This window comes from Erythrolamprus reginae, chromosome 4, assembly GCF_031021105.1.
Source record: "Erythrolamprus reginae isolate rEryReg1 chromosome 4, rEryReg1.hap1, whole genome shotgun sequence".
Lineage (NCBI taxonomy): Eukaryota > Metazoa > Chordata > Lepidosauria > Squamata > Dipsadidae > Erythrolamprus > Erythrolamprus reginae.
In genome coordinates, this window is record NC_091953.1 from 78,835,855 (window position 1) to 78,852,137 (window position 16,283).

The following is a 16,283-nucleotide window of genomic DNA, read 5'->3' on the forward strand; positions in this document are numbered from 1 at the left end:
AAAACCAAACAGACATACAGACATACCATGCATAAAATTGTAAAGGCTAGGGGAAAGGGTATCTCAATTCCCCCATGCCTGGAGGCAGAGGTGGGTTTTAAGTAGCTTACGAAAGGCAAGGAGGGTGGGGCAATTCTAATCTCTGGGGGGAGTTGGTTCCAGAGGGCCGGGGCCACCACAGAGAAGGCTCTTCCCCTGGGTCCCGCCAAGTGGCATTGTTTAATTGACGGGACCCAGAGAAGACCCACTCTGTGGGACCTAACTGGTCACTGGGATTCGTGCAGCAGAAGGCGGTCCCGGAGATAATCTGGTCTGGTGCCATGAAGGGCTTTATAGGTCATAACCAACACTTTGAATTGTGACCGGAAACTGATCGGCAACCAATGCAGACTGCGGAGTGTTGGTGTAATATGGGCATATTTGCTGTCATTATCGAGGGAAAGGAGGTTACGGCAGAGAGAGAGGGAAGGCCGAGGCTGAGGAGAGGGCGAGGAGCTGTTCTGAGGCTGTTCAGCATTACTAAGAGACTGTGCGGGATCGCGGTGAGAGGAGAGTGTGGAGACCTGGAGTTGTTGTCCAGTAAGAACAGTAACTATCACAGGGTGACCGGAGCGAACACGAGAGCCGGGGGAGCTGTAGAGATGCAGGAGTCCGAGTTAATATAATATCTGAGACACACGATTACGAACTGTGAGTGGCCAGGCGGCGGCAGCGGACGGCACTAACGATAGCGTTTTTCTCCCAAGGACTCTTATTTAACAGACTTGAGCATTTATCTGGATCTTCCAGATTAGCTCTCTTCCTCCAGAGTCTGGCACCACCTAGCTGTTGATGATCTAAGAACTGCTAACTAATTGATTTTTAACTGATTTTTTCCCTGTATTTTGGTCTTAAAAATATTTAATAATTTGACATCTAGTACTAGTTTTAGAGTAATTGATAATTAATTAGTACATCTAGGCTATTTTTATATTTCTGGTATATGTATTATATATTTTTTAATTTTTTAAACTATTTTTAGGGATTAATGTATTTAAGGTATGAATGAATGGGATTATGTTAATAATTATTGAATAAATGGAATATTTTGAATGGAAATGAATGAGAAGGGGGTGATAGATGGAATGGGGCGGGTGGGAGGGATTATAATATGTATGAAATGAATGAATATGATATGAATGAAATTTCAGGCACACCTGATGCTGGAAGGGCAGGAGGTGGGGGAACACTTATCTCTGGGGTGGCAGAGGGTCAAAATATCCCGGTTTTGCTGGGGAGTGGTAGGTATGGCGGAAGCCATGGAGCTAGCCGTTCCAGGGGAAGGAGGGATCGCTGCTTAGTAGCAATCCCTTCTTCCGGCTCCATGAGGTTAACTCAGGGCACTGGTGATGAGTGTAAGTCTGGCCCTGGGCTCAAGCTGTTGCTACTCAATGTCAGGTCGGTGGTAAATAAAGCTCTCCTCATCCGGGATTTGATCCTGGATGAGGAGGCCGACCTGGCTTGTATGACTGAAACCTGGCTGGGCCCGGAGGGAGGAGTTCCTCTCTCTGAAATCTGCCCAGCTGGGTTTCGGATATGGCATCAGCCTCGACCCCAGGGAAGGGGGGGGAGGAGTGGCTATTATAGCCAAGGAGAGCCTGTGCCTGTGTAGACTCATTGCTCCAGAGATTGTGGGTTGTGAGTCCCTCCTGGTGAAGTTGGACTTAGGGGTTCAGGTGGGCTTGTTACTCACGTACCTGCCTCCCAGCTGCGTGTCAACAGCCCTGCCTGTGCTGCTGGAGGAGGTAGCCAGGCTGGCGATGGGGTTCCCCAGGCTTACAGTCTTGGGGGACCTTAACTTGCCGTCGCTCGGTGAAACCTCTGGGATAGCACAGGAGTTCATGGCCACCATGACAGCCATGGACCTGACTCAAGTAGTGCAGGGTCCGACTCATGAGGTGGGGCATGCACCTGACATGGTATTCCTATCTGAGCAATTGAGTAATGATCTGAGACTAAGGGGCTTAGAAATGCTGCCTTTGTAATGGTCAGATCATTTTCTACTGTGGCTTAACTTCTTGGCTCCAATCCTTCCCCACAGGGAGGCGGAACCGATTAAAAAGTTCCGCCCCAGACGCCTGATGGACTTAGAGGGCTTTCAGAGGGCGCTTGGGTTATTCCAGATGCACTCATCCACAGTTCGGCAGAGTCTGTTGCTTAGGCCTGGAACAAGGCTGCAGCGGAGGCTCTCGACCGGATTGCGCCGTTGCGACCTCTCCGTGGCACTAGACCCTGTAGAGCTCCATGTAAGTCATAATATGAGCTCTTACAAGTGTTCGATCGGATTCGGATTTACTCTTCCTCCATCGCTTCTCTAGACGTCTCTTCTGGTGTTTCAACTCCCGGAGCTGCTCGTTGAACCATGGAGCTCTACGGGGTCTAGTGCCACGGAGAGGTCGCAACGGCGCAATTCGGTCAAGGGCTTCCGCTGCAGCCTTGTTCCAGGCCTCAGCTAGAGACTCTGCTGAACTGTGGACGAGTGTATCTGGAAGAACCCCAAGTGCTTTCTGAAAGCCTTCTGGATCCATCAGGCGCCTGGGGCAGAACAACTTAATCGGTTCCGCCTCCTGTGGGGAGGATTGGAGCCAGGAAGTCAAGCCGCAGTAGAAAATGGTCTGACCATGACAAAGGCAACACTTCTAAGCCCCTTAGTCTCAGACCATTACTCAGTTGCTCAGAGAGGAATACCGTGCCCCCCCTCGTGAGTCGGACCCTGTACTACTTGGGTCAGGCCCATGGCTGCCATGGTGGCCATGAACTCCTGTGCCAGTCCAGAGGATTCGCCGAGCATCGGCAGGTTGAGGTTCCCCAAGACAATAAGTCTAGGGAACCCCACCGCCAGCCCGGCTACCTCCTTGAGTAGCACAGGCAGGGCTTGTGCCACGCAGCTGGGAGGCAGGTACATGAGAAACAGGCCCACCTGAACCCCTAAGTCCAACTTCACCAGGAGGGACTCGCAACCTGCAATCTCTGGAGCAACGAGTCTACGCAGGCAAAGGTTCTCCCTGGCTATAATAGCCACTCCTCCCTCCCTTCCCCGGGGTCGAGGTTGATGCCATATCTGAAACCCGGCTGGGCAAATTTCAGAGAGAGGAACTCCTCCCTCCGGGTCCAGCCAGGTTTCAGTTACACATGCCAGGTCGCCCTCCTCATCCAGGATCAAATCCCGGATGAGGAGAGCTTTATTTACCACTGACCTGGCATTGAGTAGCAGCAACCTGAGCCCAGGGCCAGAATTACACTCATCACCAGATTCCTGTCTCAATACTGGACTCCGGTGTCAGAGGGAATGGATGTTCTCCATTATATATGGTCTCATGGCCTACTTTATGCATTTCCTCCCCTTCCTCTCCTGCCTAAGGTTATCTGCAGAATACTGGACCCATGAGCAAAGGTGATCCTGCTGGCCTCCCACTGGCCAAGGGGGGCCTGGTTTGCGGACCTCATGTCACTGTTGGTCACTCCACCCTGGAGGATCCTGCCGACAGAGTGGTCACTTGCCCAGGGGTCAGTGCAGCATCCCGACCCATGCTGGCTGCAGCTGACCGCCTGGTGTTTGAGCAGTTCACTCTAAAGCGTCGCCAGGTACCAGACAACATCATCTTGTTGACATTCCACGGAATGGATCTACTCAGCAACATGGCAAATTTTCCAGTTGTGGTGTCTCTAGGAGGGTTGCTCCCTTGTCGATCTGTCCATCATCAAGATTCTTCAGTTCCTGAGACAGGGATTGTCCAAAGGTCTTTCACCAAACACCCTCCGATGCCAGGTGGCTGCCCTTGCCATGGTGCTCTCATGTCACTTGGGAGGTTCGGTGTCTCACCATCCACTTATTAGTAGATTCATTAAGAGGGGTGTTAACATCTGTCCCTCAATGGTGCACAGGTACCCATCCTGGGACTTGGCAACCATACTTAATGGTCTCACTCTGTCTCTGTTTGAGCCGCTGGAAGATGCTACTCTCTACCATCTAATGGTAAAATTAGACTTCCTAATGGCAATTACTTCTGCCAGACTAATATCGGAGCTGGCAGCTCTCTCTATATGCAATGATTTGTGTGTTTTTTATGATGGCAAGGTTGTCTTAAGATTAGATCCTTCTTTTACACCCAAAGTCAACATTTCCTTTCACAGGTCACAGGAATTTGTGCTCCCAGATTTCTGTACACACCCCACAAATGAACAGGAGAACTTGTGGAACACTTTCGATATGTGATGCACCTTAGATACTTACATCAGACGAACTTCATCCGTCTAACGATCGGAGTCTCTGTTCATCTGTTTTCAGGGTGCTGCGGTTGGCCAGAAGGCTCCCTCTGCTATGGGGGGATGCTGGATTCAAGCGGCCATTTCAGTCACCTAAGAACAATTAGCCTTCTCCAGCTCCTTTGACTGCCCACTCTTCTTGAAGTGCTGCCGCTTCTGCAGCCTGGTTGACTTGTGCTTCAATTGCTAAGATATGCAACTTGGACGCCTCCTTCACGTTTTATCTGGCATTATAAAGTAGACCAATTTGCTTCGGCTGAAGCATTCTTTGGCCAGAGGGTGCTTCAATAGCAGGAATGGAACTTGGACCAGCCCAGCCATCCATAAGTACCCTCCCTGAGGACACGGGCTTTGGTATGCCCCATCCTTGGAGACTAGCTCCACCCACTATGGAGAAGGGGGGTTGGTTAACATGATATACCCTTTCTCATAGGGTGGAGTTAGTCTCCAATTCCCTCCCTTTTATGTATAATTTTTTTACTGGCTGGCTGTCCTTGCAGTAGTCTTCTTAACTGTATGTTATATGGGGCAGCACTATGAGTCTGTTTTACTCCTTGACACAAAAGAGAGGGTGTTATTCCTATTTATACTTTTCAGGCTCAGTCCTTATTGGCTATGGTTGGTGTCATTCCCATCTTTGGAGACTAGCTCCACCCTACGAGAAAGGGCGTATCACATTAACCAATGACCCTTTTTGCTCTCCCCAGGCTTCAGGAAAGCCTCCTGAAGCCTGGGTATGGCAAAAAATGATACAACGGACCAACTGGGAGTTCAAGGGGCCGCACTTTGCATTATGGGTGGTGGTGTGCATGTGCATGCGTATTTTTGGCACACAGTGACAAAAAGGTTCACCATCACTGGTATATACAGTGACATGATTTGAATATTTATTTTAGAATGTCAAACCATTCTTGCTGGGCAACAATCAAGAGTAGGCCACGATATCCAAATATTCTTGTATGATCCTTCATGGTTTTAATGGTAGGTATTGTTTTGTTCTTTTTAAATCCCTATATGCCATTCAAGGTTGTGAAAGAGTAGGTAATCTGAAATTTAAATTCAAAAGAAATGAATAAGTTTTCTAGATAACTGGAATTTTTTTTTGGAAATTAAAATGTTACAGAAACAAGAAAGCATGATATTCATTATTAAATATACCATTCATTAAAATCTCAGTGAACCTGGCCAGCTTTTGCTTTTCAATCATTCTTTGCTTGACTTCTGCTTACACTTCTGCTTTTCAGAAGTTCAGTACTGTAGTGGTCCTTGGTCAGGTTTATCCCATTAAAATATTTCTGACTGGGTTTTATTTTGTTTCAGTGCGAAGTAAATTGAGAGAACTAGTGGGAGCATCCACCAATTGGAGGTATGGTATTGTATATATAGATCATGGTACAACTGCATTGCTTAGAGGTGAAACAATAACACTTTGGTTATTCTTGCAGATTAATAATGATTTATAGTTTCTTAATAGAGCAAACCTGTGATTTAACTGAGTCATGGGGGAAGGTGTGTGTGAGACTCAAATGCTAATTAAGTGCAAATCAGATTTTATACATGCCTAAACCATCAAAGAAATTTGTCCATTGCATCTGAAGTCTGATAAGCTGCGGTTTGATTGTTTTTACCCATGCAGCATAATTTAATTTTGCTTTACCCTTCCTCCAGAGACCATGTGCAAGCAATGAATGAAAGAAAATCCTTGCATACACTCCTTGCTAAAACCCAAGCTGATCTGCCCCCTAGGAAAATGAAAGACAGCTATATAGAAGTTATCTTGCCTTTAGGAAGTCAGCCCGAAATAAGAGAAAAATATCTCAATATGCAAAACACTGTCAGGTAAAGATAGACCACTTTTATTTTTTAATAAAATAAAACACTTGGTTGTTGGTGTTGTAACATGCATACAGATTAATTGCTGTGTAATTTTAGATTTGGTCGAATACTTGAAGACCTTGACAGCTTAGGAGGTATGTGATACTTATATAATTTATATTTCATTTTTTTCTACTGATCTGAGAGGTTGGAAAAATTTGAACACATTTGGATTATATAACATCTATGCCATTGTTAATTAAACATACTGCATAGGAATAGCTTTGAAATTGGCTGTTCTATTTGGAACCACTGAATTGATATTACAATTAGCATTGTTCTTAATGACTGTTCCTTGGGTAAGATGAAAATTGGTAACGAAGTGCCTCAGTGGGATCAGTGAAAGAGAGTTAAAAAAATGGTTGATCCTTTTATTTTTCCCCTCCCCATCTATTCTGAAAGCAGTTATTATACTTAATGAATTAAATTGAGTTACTTATTTAGAACTCCTTTAAAAGTGCAGATAACATTATTGTGACTTCCTGTTTAATGTATTTTTGTAGCAATGAAAAATGCTTCTGGAATAAGTGATCATGTCATTTTTTGCTTTATTATAAGTAATACAGTGATCCCTCGATTTTCGCGATCTCGTACTTCGCGAAACGCTATATCGCGATTTCTCCCACCCGATGACGTCACTCTCTTCCTTCCTTTCTCATCTTTCTTTCTCTCTCTCTTTCTCTATCTTGCTTCTTCCTCTCTCACACTCTCTTCCTCCCTCTCTCATCTCTTTCTTTCCTTCTCTCTCTTTCTCTATCTCTCCCCCTCTTGCCGGCGGGCGGGCGGGCGAGCGGGGGCATCAGCGAGGAAGACCCAGGGAAGGTTCCTTCGGCCGCCCAGCAGCTGATCTGCTCGGCAGCGCAGTGAGGAGCCGAATCAGGGTTTCCCCTTTGCGTGGGCGGCGGGGAAACCCCGATCTTCGTCTGCTCGCTGCTGCTGCGCTGCCGAGCAGATCAGCTGCTGGGCGGCCGAAGGAACCTTCCCTGGGTCTTCCCCGCCGCCCACGCAAACTCCACCATCTGCGCATGCGCGGCCATGAAAAAAGGGCGCGCATGCGCAGATGGTGTTTTTACTTCCGCAACCCTACATCGCGAAAAATCGATTATCGCGAGGGGTCTTGGAACGGAACCCTCGCGATAATCGAGGGATCACTGTATTCATTACATATACCACCTTTTTATTTGTATAAAATGAAAGCAGAGTATTAAGTTCTGTGTAATCCAAATTGAAAAACAGTGCAATCAATTATCTGTTAAAACTTTGGCAGCAATTTTTGTTATTTTCCTGCTGTGTTATTTTAAGTACAGTGGTACCTCTACTTAAGAACTTAATTCGTTCTGTGGTCATATTCTTAAGTAGAAACGTTCTTAAGTAGAAACAATTTTTCCCATATGAATCAATGTAAAAGCAAATAATGTGTGCAAACCCATTAGGAAAGAAATAAAAGCTCAGAATTAGGGTGGGGGGAAGAGGAGGAAGAAGAAAAGGAGGAGGATAGTCGCTGCCGAAGGGAGAAGGTGAGGGGAGTGGAAATCAAAAAATCCAAAACTTTAAGGCTTTTAAAATAAAGAGGGACTCTGAAACGGCAAGGAGTAGCATGCACCTCCTATACACCCAGTGTGAGGCTGCCTCCCATACACCATGCCAGAGAGAGAAACCCAGGGGGAATGGAAGGAAACTGGCCGGGCCTTTGTGCCTCTCTCAAACTTCCTGGGAAATTTTTCTGGGCTCGGGTTCTTAAGTAGAAAATGGTTCTTAAGTACAGGCAAAAAATTCTTGAACACCCGGTTCTTATCTAGAAAAGTTCTTAAGTAGAGGCGTTCTTAAGTAGTGGTACCACTGTATTTCCAAGTAATTGTTTACTAATAGAAGAGAATATATATGCATGTACATCAGGATTGAACTGTCAAGACCTTGGTGCTTTCTGAGCTTGATAGTTCCTTTGCAGATGTTTCATTACCCAACTAGGTAACATCTTCAATGCTACAAGGGTTTGCTTGTAGTTTGTATATAGTAGCTTGACATATCAGGGTACAATGTCCCCTAATACCCTAATCAAAGAACTACCATTTCAGACAAGAAGTAAAGAACAGCCTAACCAAGGAAGTAAAAAGAAGAAAATAACACCCCCACTAACGCTGACAGGACAAGCCACTGTACAATATTGCATATTGTAATAAATAAAATAAACTATCCTTATTAGTCTTCATTTGGCAGATTGAACTCTCTTTAATCATATTATAAGGCAGGTAGCCTATAAACTTTGTATATTTAAAAATGTATTTGGATGATACAACGATCATGCTGAAAGATTTTCACCAGTCCCTTGGGGAAATATAGGGGAAATATATAAATTCTAAGAGTAATTAATAGAGCATCTCTGTTTATTTATTTGTTTACAGTTCTTATTTGTTATACTCATACAAAAATTGAAGCCACTTTGAGATCGCCTTTATCAATTGTTACAGCACTCGTGGATAAAATTGGTAGGTGTTTAATTACTAATGGCTTGATATCTATCTGGGAAATTCACACTATGAAAAACAGCTGAGATGTTGGGAAGATGCAAAAGAGAAGGCAGAGCTCTCCTGACACATTTAGATGACCTTTTTCAGGAATAACTACATGTTCTGATGAATATATACAGGTGAAACTCAAAAAATTAGAATATTGTGCAAAAGTTCATTTATTTGAGTAATGCAACTTAAAAGGTGAATCATAATATATGAGAGAGACTCATTACATGCAAGGCAAGATAGTTCAAGCTGTGATTTGTCATAATTGTAACAATTATGGTGTACATCTCATGAAAACTTCAAATCCACAATCTCAAAAAAAATTGAATATTACATGCAATCAATAAAATAAGGATAGTACATAGAACAACGTGGCATGGAAGCTATCAGCCTGTTGCACTGCTGAAGTGTTATGGAATTGCGACCCTTCTTGGATCAGGAAGCTCTCCATATAGTCCCTCATGCCCTTATCACCTCATAGTTGGATTATTGCAACACACTCTACATGGGGCTACCCTGAAGAGCATTCATAAACTACAATTGGTGCAGAATACAGCCATGTGAGTGGTTGTGGGTGCACCTAGGTACACTCACATTACACTAATCCTCTGTGAGCTGCACTGGCTCCCTATTGGTCTCCGGGCACAATTCAAGGTGTTGATAAGTATCTTTAAAGCTCTACATGGCTCAGAGCCAGTTTATTTATTTATTTATTTATTTATTTATTTATTTATTTATTTATTTATTGATTGATTGATTGATTGATTGATTGATTGATTGATTGATTGATTGATTGATTTATTGATTTGATTTGATTTGATTTGATTTGATTTGTATGCCGTCCCTCTCCACAGACTCGGGGCAGCTAACAACAGTAAAAAGACAATGTAAACAAATCTAATATTAAAAGTAATTTTAAAAAACACAATTTAACGAACCAATCATACAGACAGACATACCATGCATAAATTATATAAGCCTAGGGGGAAGGGAATGTCTCAATTCCCCCAGGCCTGACGACAGAGGTGGGTTTTAAGAAGCTTACGAAAGGCAAGGAGGGTGGGGGCAACTCTGATATCCGGGGGAAGTTGGTTCCAGAGGGTCGGGGCCGCCACAGAGAAGGCTCTTCCCCTGGGTCCCACCAAACGACATTCTTTAGTCGACGGGACCCGGAGAAGGCCAACTCTGTGGGACCTAACTGGTCGCTGGGATTCGTGCGGCAGAAGACGGTCCCGGAGATATTCTGGTCCGATGCCATGAAGGGCTTTATAGGTGATAACCAACACTTTGAATTGTGACCGGAAACCGATCGGCAACCAATGCAGACTGTGGAGTGTTGGTGTAACATGGGCATATTTAGGAAAGCCCATGATAGCTCTCGCAGCTGCATTCTGCACAATCTGTAGTTTCCAAACATTTTTCAAAGGTAGCCCCATGTAGAGAGCGTTACAGTAGTCGAGCCTCGAGGTGATGAGGGCGTGAGTGACTGTGAGTAGTGACTCCTGGTCCAAATAGGGCCGCAACTGGTGCACCAGGCGGACCTGGGCAAATGCCCCCCTCGCTATAGCTGAAATATGTTTCTTTAATGTGAGCTGTGGATCGAGGAGGATGCCCAAGTTGCGGACCTTCTCTGAGGAGGTTAATGATTCCCCCCCAAGGGTAATGGACGGACAGATGGAATTGTCCTTGGGAGGCAAAACCCACAACCACTCCATCTTATCAGGGTTGAGTTTGAGTCTGTTGACACCCATCCAGACCCCAACAGCCTCCAGACACCGGCACATCACTTCCACTGCTTCACTGGCTGGGAAAGGGATGGAGATGTAAAGCTGGGTATCATCTGCATACTGATGATACCTCACCCCATGCCCTTGGATGATCTCACCCAGCAGTTTGATGTAGATATTAAATAGTAGGGGGGAGAGGACCGACCCCTGAGGTACCCCACAAGGGAGCGACCTAGAGGTCGACCTCTGACCCCCCACTAACACCGACTGCGACCGACCGGAGAGTTAGGAGGAGAACCACTGGAGAACAGTGCCTCCCACTCCCAACCCCTCTAGCTGGCGCAGAAGGATACCATGGTCGATGGTATCGAAAGCCGCTGAGAAGTCAAGAAGCACCAGGACAGAGGATAAACCCCTGTCCCAGGCCCACCAGATATCATCCATCAGAGCGACCAAAGCAGTTTCTGTGCTGTAGCCAGGCCTGAATCCTGACTGCTGGGAGCCTAGATAATCGGCTTCTTCCAAGGACCACTGGAGCTGGAGTGCCACCACCTTCTCAACAACCTTCCCCATAAAGGGAAGGTTGGAGACTGGGTGATAGTTATTGAGAATGGCTGGTTCCAGGGAAGGCTTCTTGAGGAGGGGGCGCACAAGTGCCTCCTTGTAAGGATCCAGAATGGACCCTCTCCCCAAAGAAGTGTTGACAATCTCCTGGACCCAGCTCCGTGTCACCTCGGCTGGCCGAAACCAGCCAGGAGGGACACGGATCCAGTAAACAGGTGGCGGAATTCACAGCTCCAATGGCCTTGTCCACTTCATCAGGTTTCACCAGATCAAACTCTTCCCAGACAAATGGGCAAGTACGGGCCCCAGTCACCTCGACTGACTCATTGTCAGTCGACTCTGTTTTCCAATTGGAGTCGAGGTCTGCTCGGATCCGAGCGATTTTATCAGCGAAAAACGTGTTAAAATCCTCGGCACTACTCTGCAAGGGCTCCCCAACTCCCCTCTGATTAAGAAGGGAGCGGGTCACCCTAAACAGAGCGGCCGGGCGGGATTCCGCTGATGCAATCAAGGCGGCATGATACGCGCATCTTGCCACCTTGAGCGCCACTTTGTAAGTCTTAATGTGAGCTCTTACAAGTGTTCGATCGGATTCGGACTTACTCTTCCTCCATCGCTTCTCTAGATGTCTCTCCAAGACTGCCTTCTACCTCATAGTTCCCAGCAACTGGTATTTTATATCCTGTTGTAAGCCGCCTGGAGTCCTTTGGGAGTCAGTGGCATAGAAATACAATGAATGAATGAATGAATGAATGAATGAATGAATGAATGAATGATGGAGGGAGGGAGGGAAGGAAGGAAGGACAAAAGAAAGAATGAAAGAAAGAACAAAAAAATGAAAGAAAGAAAGAAAGAAAGAAAGAAAGAAAGAAAGAAAGACCAGCATGCTTCAATAGCAGTCTTCAGCTCTTCTGCATTGTTCGGTCTCATGTCTCTCATCTTTCTCTTGGCAATGCCTGGTAGATTCTCTATGGAGTTCAGGTCTGGCAAGTTTGCTGGCCAATCAAGCATTACTAATCTCACAGTCATTGAACCAGGTTTTGATGCTTTTGACAGTGTGGGCAGATGCCAATCCTGATAGCAAATTGAGTCAGCATTCCCATGAAGCTCATCTGTGGGAGGAAGCATGAAATGCTCCATAATCTCCTGGTAGACGGCTGCATTGTGTTGTGATTCAGCCTGAGGCTCCTCAGGGAACGGCTGGAACTCTGCCGGATCCATGCTCAGAGTGGGAGGACGATGAACAGGAGGGGGAAGACCAGGCAGAAGAGGAGGAGGGAGAGCAGCCTGAGACCCCCGTGGGGGGGGGACTCTCCCCAGCGAGTAGCCTGGATTCATTAGATGAAGACGCCCAGGCTATCATAGATATGAGGCAGAGACGGGCAGCCCAAAGAAGGGGCCAATTAGCAAGGTATTTCCATTCCTGAATTGGTAACAGCTGGGTTTGGGTGTGGTTCTCCTCAGCAGGGTTGAAAAGGCAGGCCCGCCCTTACTGTATTGTGGAGAGTTATCAATTGGGAGTCCTGTGACCTTGCTTCGATTCTTGGCGTCTCTGATCCTGGCTTGTGGCTTCGAAGGCTGAAGACTTGGGGGAGGCGTGGGTTTTATTACCTCCAGTGTTGTTTTTGCCAGCAAGAATCCTGTTTTATTGCCTGGCCGTCGTGAAACCTCTGTGAAGCTTCATAACCTTCCTGTCTGTAAGAACAGTTTTTGTTACCTGTGTTTGCTTTCAAATATATAAACTGCCTTTGCTTTTTACCAGTGTGTCTGGATACTCTTTTTAGTTGGTGTTGGCGTCTGGGGGGACCCAGACAGAACACATTGACCCTGGATTTAATGAAGCACAGTGGACCAACACCAGCAGATGACATGGTTCCACAAATCGACACAAACTGTGGAATTTTTTGCATTTCATTTGGAAACCAGAGGCCCCAGAGTATAGAGGAAGAATGGAGAGGCACACATTGCAAGATGCTTGAAGCCCAACACGAAGTTTTCACAGTCTGTGTTGATTTGGGGCGCTATGTTATCTGTTGGTTTTGGTATATGGTGCTTCATTAAGTCAAGGATCAACACAGAGTCATGCTTCCTCCTGCAGACGAGTTTTATGGGGATGCTGACTTCATTTTCTAGCAGGACCTGGAGAATCTATGGGGCATTGCCAAGAGAAAGATGAGAGACATGAGATCGAACAATGCAGCAGAGTTGAAGGCCACTATTGAAGCATCATGGTCTTCTTTAACACTTCAGCAATGCCACAGGCTGATAGCTTCCATGCCCCGCTGCATTGAAGCAGTAATTGCTGCAAAAGAAGCCCAAATCAAGTACTGAGTTCATGTGCATGCTTCTACTTTTCAGAGATCCAATATTGTTCTATGTACAATCCTTGTTTTATTGATTGAATGTAATATTCTAATTTTCTGAGATTGTGGATTTGAGGTTTCCATGAGCTATACATTATAATCAGGGGTGGGCTATTGCAGTCGGGTAGTGAAAATGGAGCTCCACCTCAGAGCACCCAATTTGCACTGAAAGATGTTGAAAGAAAATGCAGGGCATCCTGCATAAGCCACGCCCACAGTGTGGTAGTAAAAATTTGGTAGCCCTTCACTGATCATAATCATCACAATTATGACAAATCATGGCGTGAACTTTCTTGCCTTGCGTGTAATGAGTCTCATATATTACCTTTCACCTTTTAATTTGGATTACTGAAATAAATGAACTTTTGCATGATATTCTAATTTTTTAAATTTCACCTGTATTTGTGGCCAACATGTCATTTTTGAACCTACCCTTTCCATTTTGCTCAAAAGTCCAATCAAATAAATACATATATCACTTCATAGGCTAGACATTATTTTACATTATATCTTATATACTGTATTTAAACAGAACAGAAAAGATGTGTTATTACTAGTGTTGGGTGAACCCATCGAAGTTTGGGTTCGGCGTGTTCGGCCGAACTTGGCGGCAGAGTTCGGGTAAGTTCGCCCAAACCCAACCCCAACCCCAACACCTCTGGCCCCGCCTTCCCGTCTTCCGCCAAAGCAGCCCATGGCTGCGTGTTTCCTTTTTATTTCTTACGGAAAAGGCTCGGATGCCGCAGCTGCGCCTCTTCCTTTAATTTCTTTTGCCACCGCGCGCACGATCATGTCCATTTCCCCCATGAAAAAGCAGAAGATGGAGTCGGCGCTGGAGCAGGTCAAGCAACACACCACCATGGTGGCCGATGACCGTGGTGTCAGGCTCCATCAAGCAAGCGATGGCCGGGAGGGGGAGGCGGGGAGGGCTCTGGCCGGTCATTGGCCACCATGGTGGTGTGTTGCTGCTCCAGTGCCGACTCCATCTTCTGCTTTTTCATGGGGGAAACTGACATGATCGCGTGCGCAGTGGCAAAAGAAATTAAATGAGGAGGCGTGGCTGTGGCATCGAAGCCTTTTCTGTAAGAAATAAAAGGAGACAGGTGGCCGTGGGCTGCTTTGGCAGAAGACGGGAGGGAGGGGCCTATGTCAACACAGAACCCACCACCCGCCACTTTCCAAAGAGCGCCGGGGTGAGCTAAGGCTGCCCTGGGCAATGGGCACAACAGGTGATTGGTGCAGACTTTGGTTTTGTTTCCTGCTCGGCAGCCAATCAGTATTGCTCTGGGTTGCAGGACGAGCAAGACGGTGTCGTGGCCTTAACTTCTTTATTTATTTAGTCCAACTTGGCCACTTTGAGAATTTGTGAACTTCAACTCCCAGAGTTCCTCAGCCAGCCAACCTTGACCACTTTAAGACTTTGTGGACTTAAACTCCCAAAGTTTCTCAGCCAGCTTCACTGAGTCAGAGCCTTCCCCACCTCCCCCTCCCGCCCACCGCGGTGTTCGAGCAAACGCCGAACCTGAATACAGACTTTTTAAAAAGTTCGGACTCGGGTTCGATATGCCGAACACCACAAAGTTTGATATGGACCCGAACTATGCAAGTTTGGTTCGCCCAACACTAGTTATTACTTTTTTCTGGAAAATTAAATAATGTAATTTAATAGCAATAGCAATAGCATTTAGACTTATATACCGCTTCACATTGCTCTGCAGCACTCTCTAAGTGGTTTACAGAGAGTAAGTATATTGCCTCCAACAATCTGGGTCCTCATTTTACCGACCTTGGAAGGATGGAAGACTGAGTCAGCTTTGAGCCTACTGAGATTTGATCTGCCGAACTGCTGGCAGCCAGTGATTGGCAGAAGGAGCTTGCAATACTGCACTCTAACCACTGCGTCAACAAGGCTCTTTTTTAATATTTTAAAACAGTGTTTCCCAACCTTTTTTGAGCCGCGGCACATTATTCATATTTTCAAAATCCTGGGGAACACTGAACGGTGGGGTGGGGTGGGGGGGTGGCTAAAGAAAAGTTTTGACAAAAAAAAATCTTCCTCCATTTCGCTCTATTTCTCCCTCCCTCTTTCTCTTCCTTCCTTCCCTTCTTTCTCTCTCTCCATCCCTCTTTCTTTCTTCCTCTTTTTTGCTCTCTTTCTCTCTCCCTCCTTCCCTCCCTATATGTCTTTCTCTCTCCCTTGCTCTCTCTGCCTCTCTTGCTATCTCTCTTTCATTCTCTCTCTTTCTTTCTCTCTCTTTCTCTCTCTTTCTCTCTCTCTTGCTATCTCTTTCTCTCTGTCTCTCTTTCTCTCTCTCTTGCTAGCTCTCTTTCTCTCTCTTTCTCTCTCTCTCTCTTTGCCTCTCTTGCTATGTCTCTCTTGCTCTCTCTCTCTCTCTCTCTGCCTCTCTTGCTATGTCTCTCTTGCTCTCTCTCTCTTTCTCTCTCTTCCTTTCTTCTCTGCGGAGGCCGGCGAAGGTTGTTCTTATTTTAAATGTTCCGGGTGGCAGGGGGATGCGGAGCCCGCACGCACCCCTCCCGACATTCCAAATCCTGCCTCAGCTGTGAGAACGCCTGCCCCGCCTGTCCTGTAGCCCTTTCGCTGACAGCCTGGGACAAAAGCGCTCGGTGAAGGGACTGCAAGAGGGGCCGGGCGGGCGTTAGCAGCCGGATGAGGAGGATGAGAAGCCGCTGCAGCCACCCCCAATCCCCCCCCTTCCCTGGGTGCCTTCCAAAGGCCCCTGGAAAAAGGCAGGAGGTAGCAACGAGGCGCGAGGACAAGCAGGCAGCTTGGCGGAGGGAAAGCGCTAAGGGGCTCTCCTCCTTCCCCACCCCTGCGCTTCTCTCCCGCCCTGGCTTTTGCTTCGCCCGCAGATTTCCCCGCAGTTCAAAAGGAGGCAAGAGGTGGCCTGGATGAAATTGCGTGGAAATCATGG

General features: G+C 46.4%; 1 protein-coding gene across 6 annotated transcripts in view; it reads left to right on the top strand.

Annotated features, from left to right (window-relative positions):
• ACOT9 (acyl-CoA thioesterase 9) overlaps positions 1-16,283 on the top strand; it is a 90,199-nt gene that overhangs the window by 40,841 nt on the left and 33,075 nt on the right. For 5 of the 6 annotated variants that reach the window (XM_070750710.1, XM_070750714.1, XM_070750711.1 and 2 more), the window contains 4 exons: positions 5,626-5,671; positions 5,974-6,144; positions 6,238-6,275; positions 8,583-8,666. In XM_070750710.1, the coding sequence (XP_070606811.1) occupies positions 5,626-5,671; positions 5,974-6,144; positions 6,238-6,275; positions 8,583-8,666 (339 nt within the window). Of the gene's footprint in view, positions 1-5,201; positions 5,287-5,625; positions 5,672-5,973; positions 6,145-6,237; positions 6,276-8,582; positions 8,667-16,283 lie in introns of all 6 variants that reach the window. The other variant, XM_070750713.1, reaches the window with a different exon arrangement.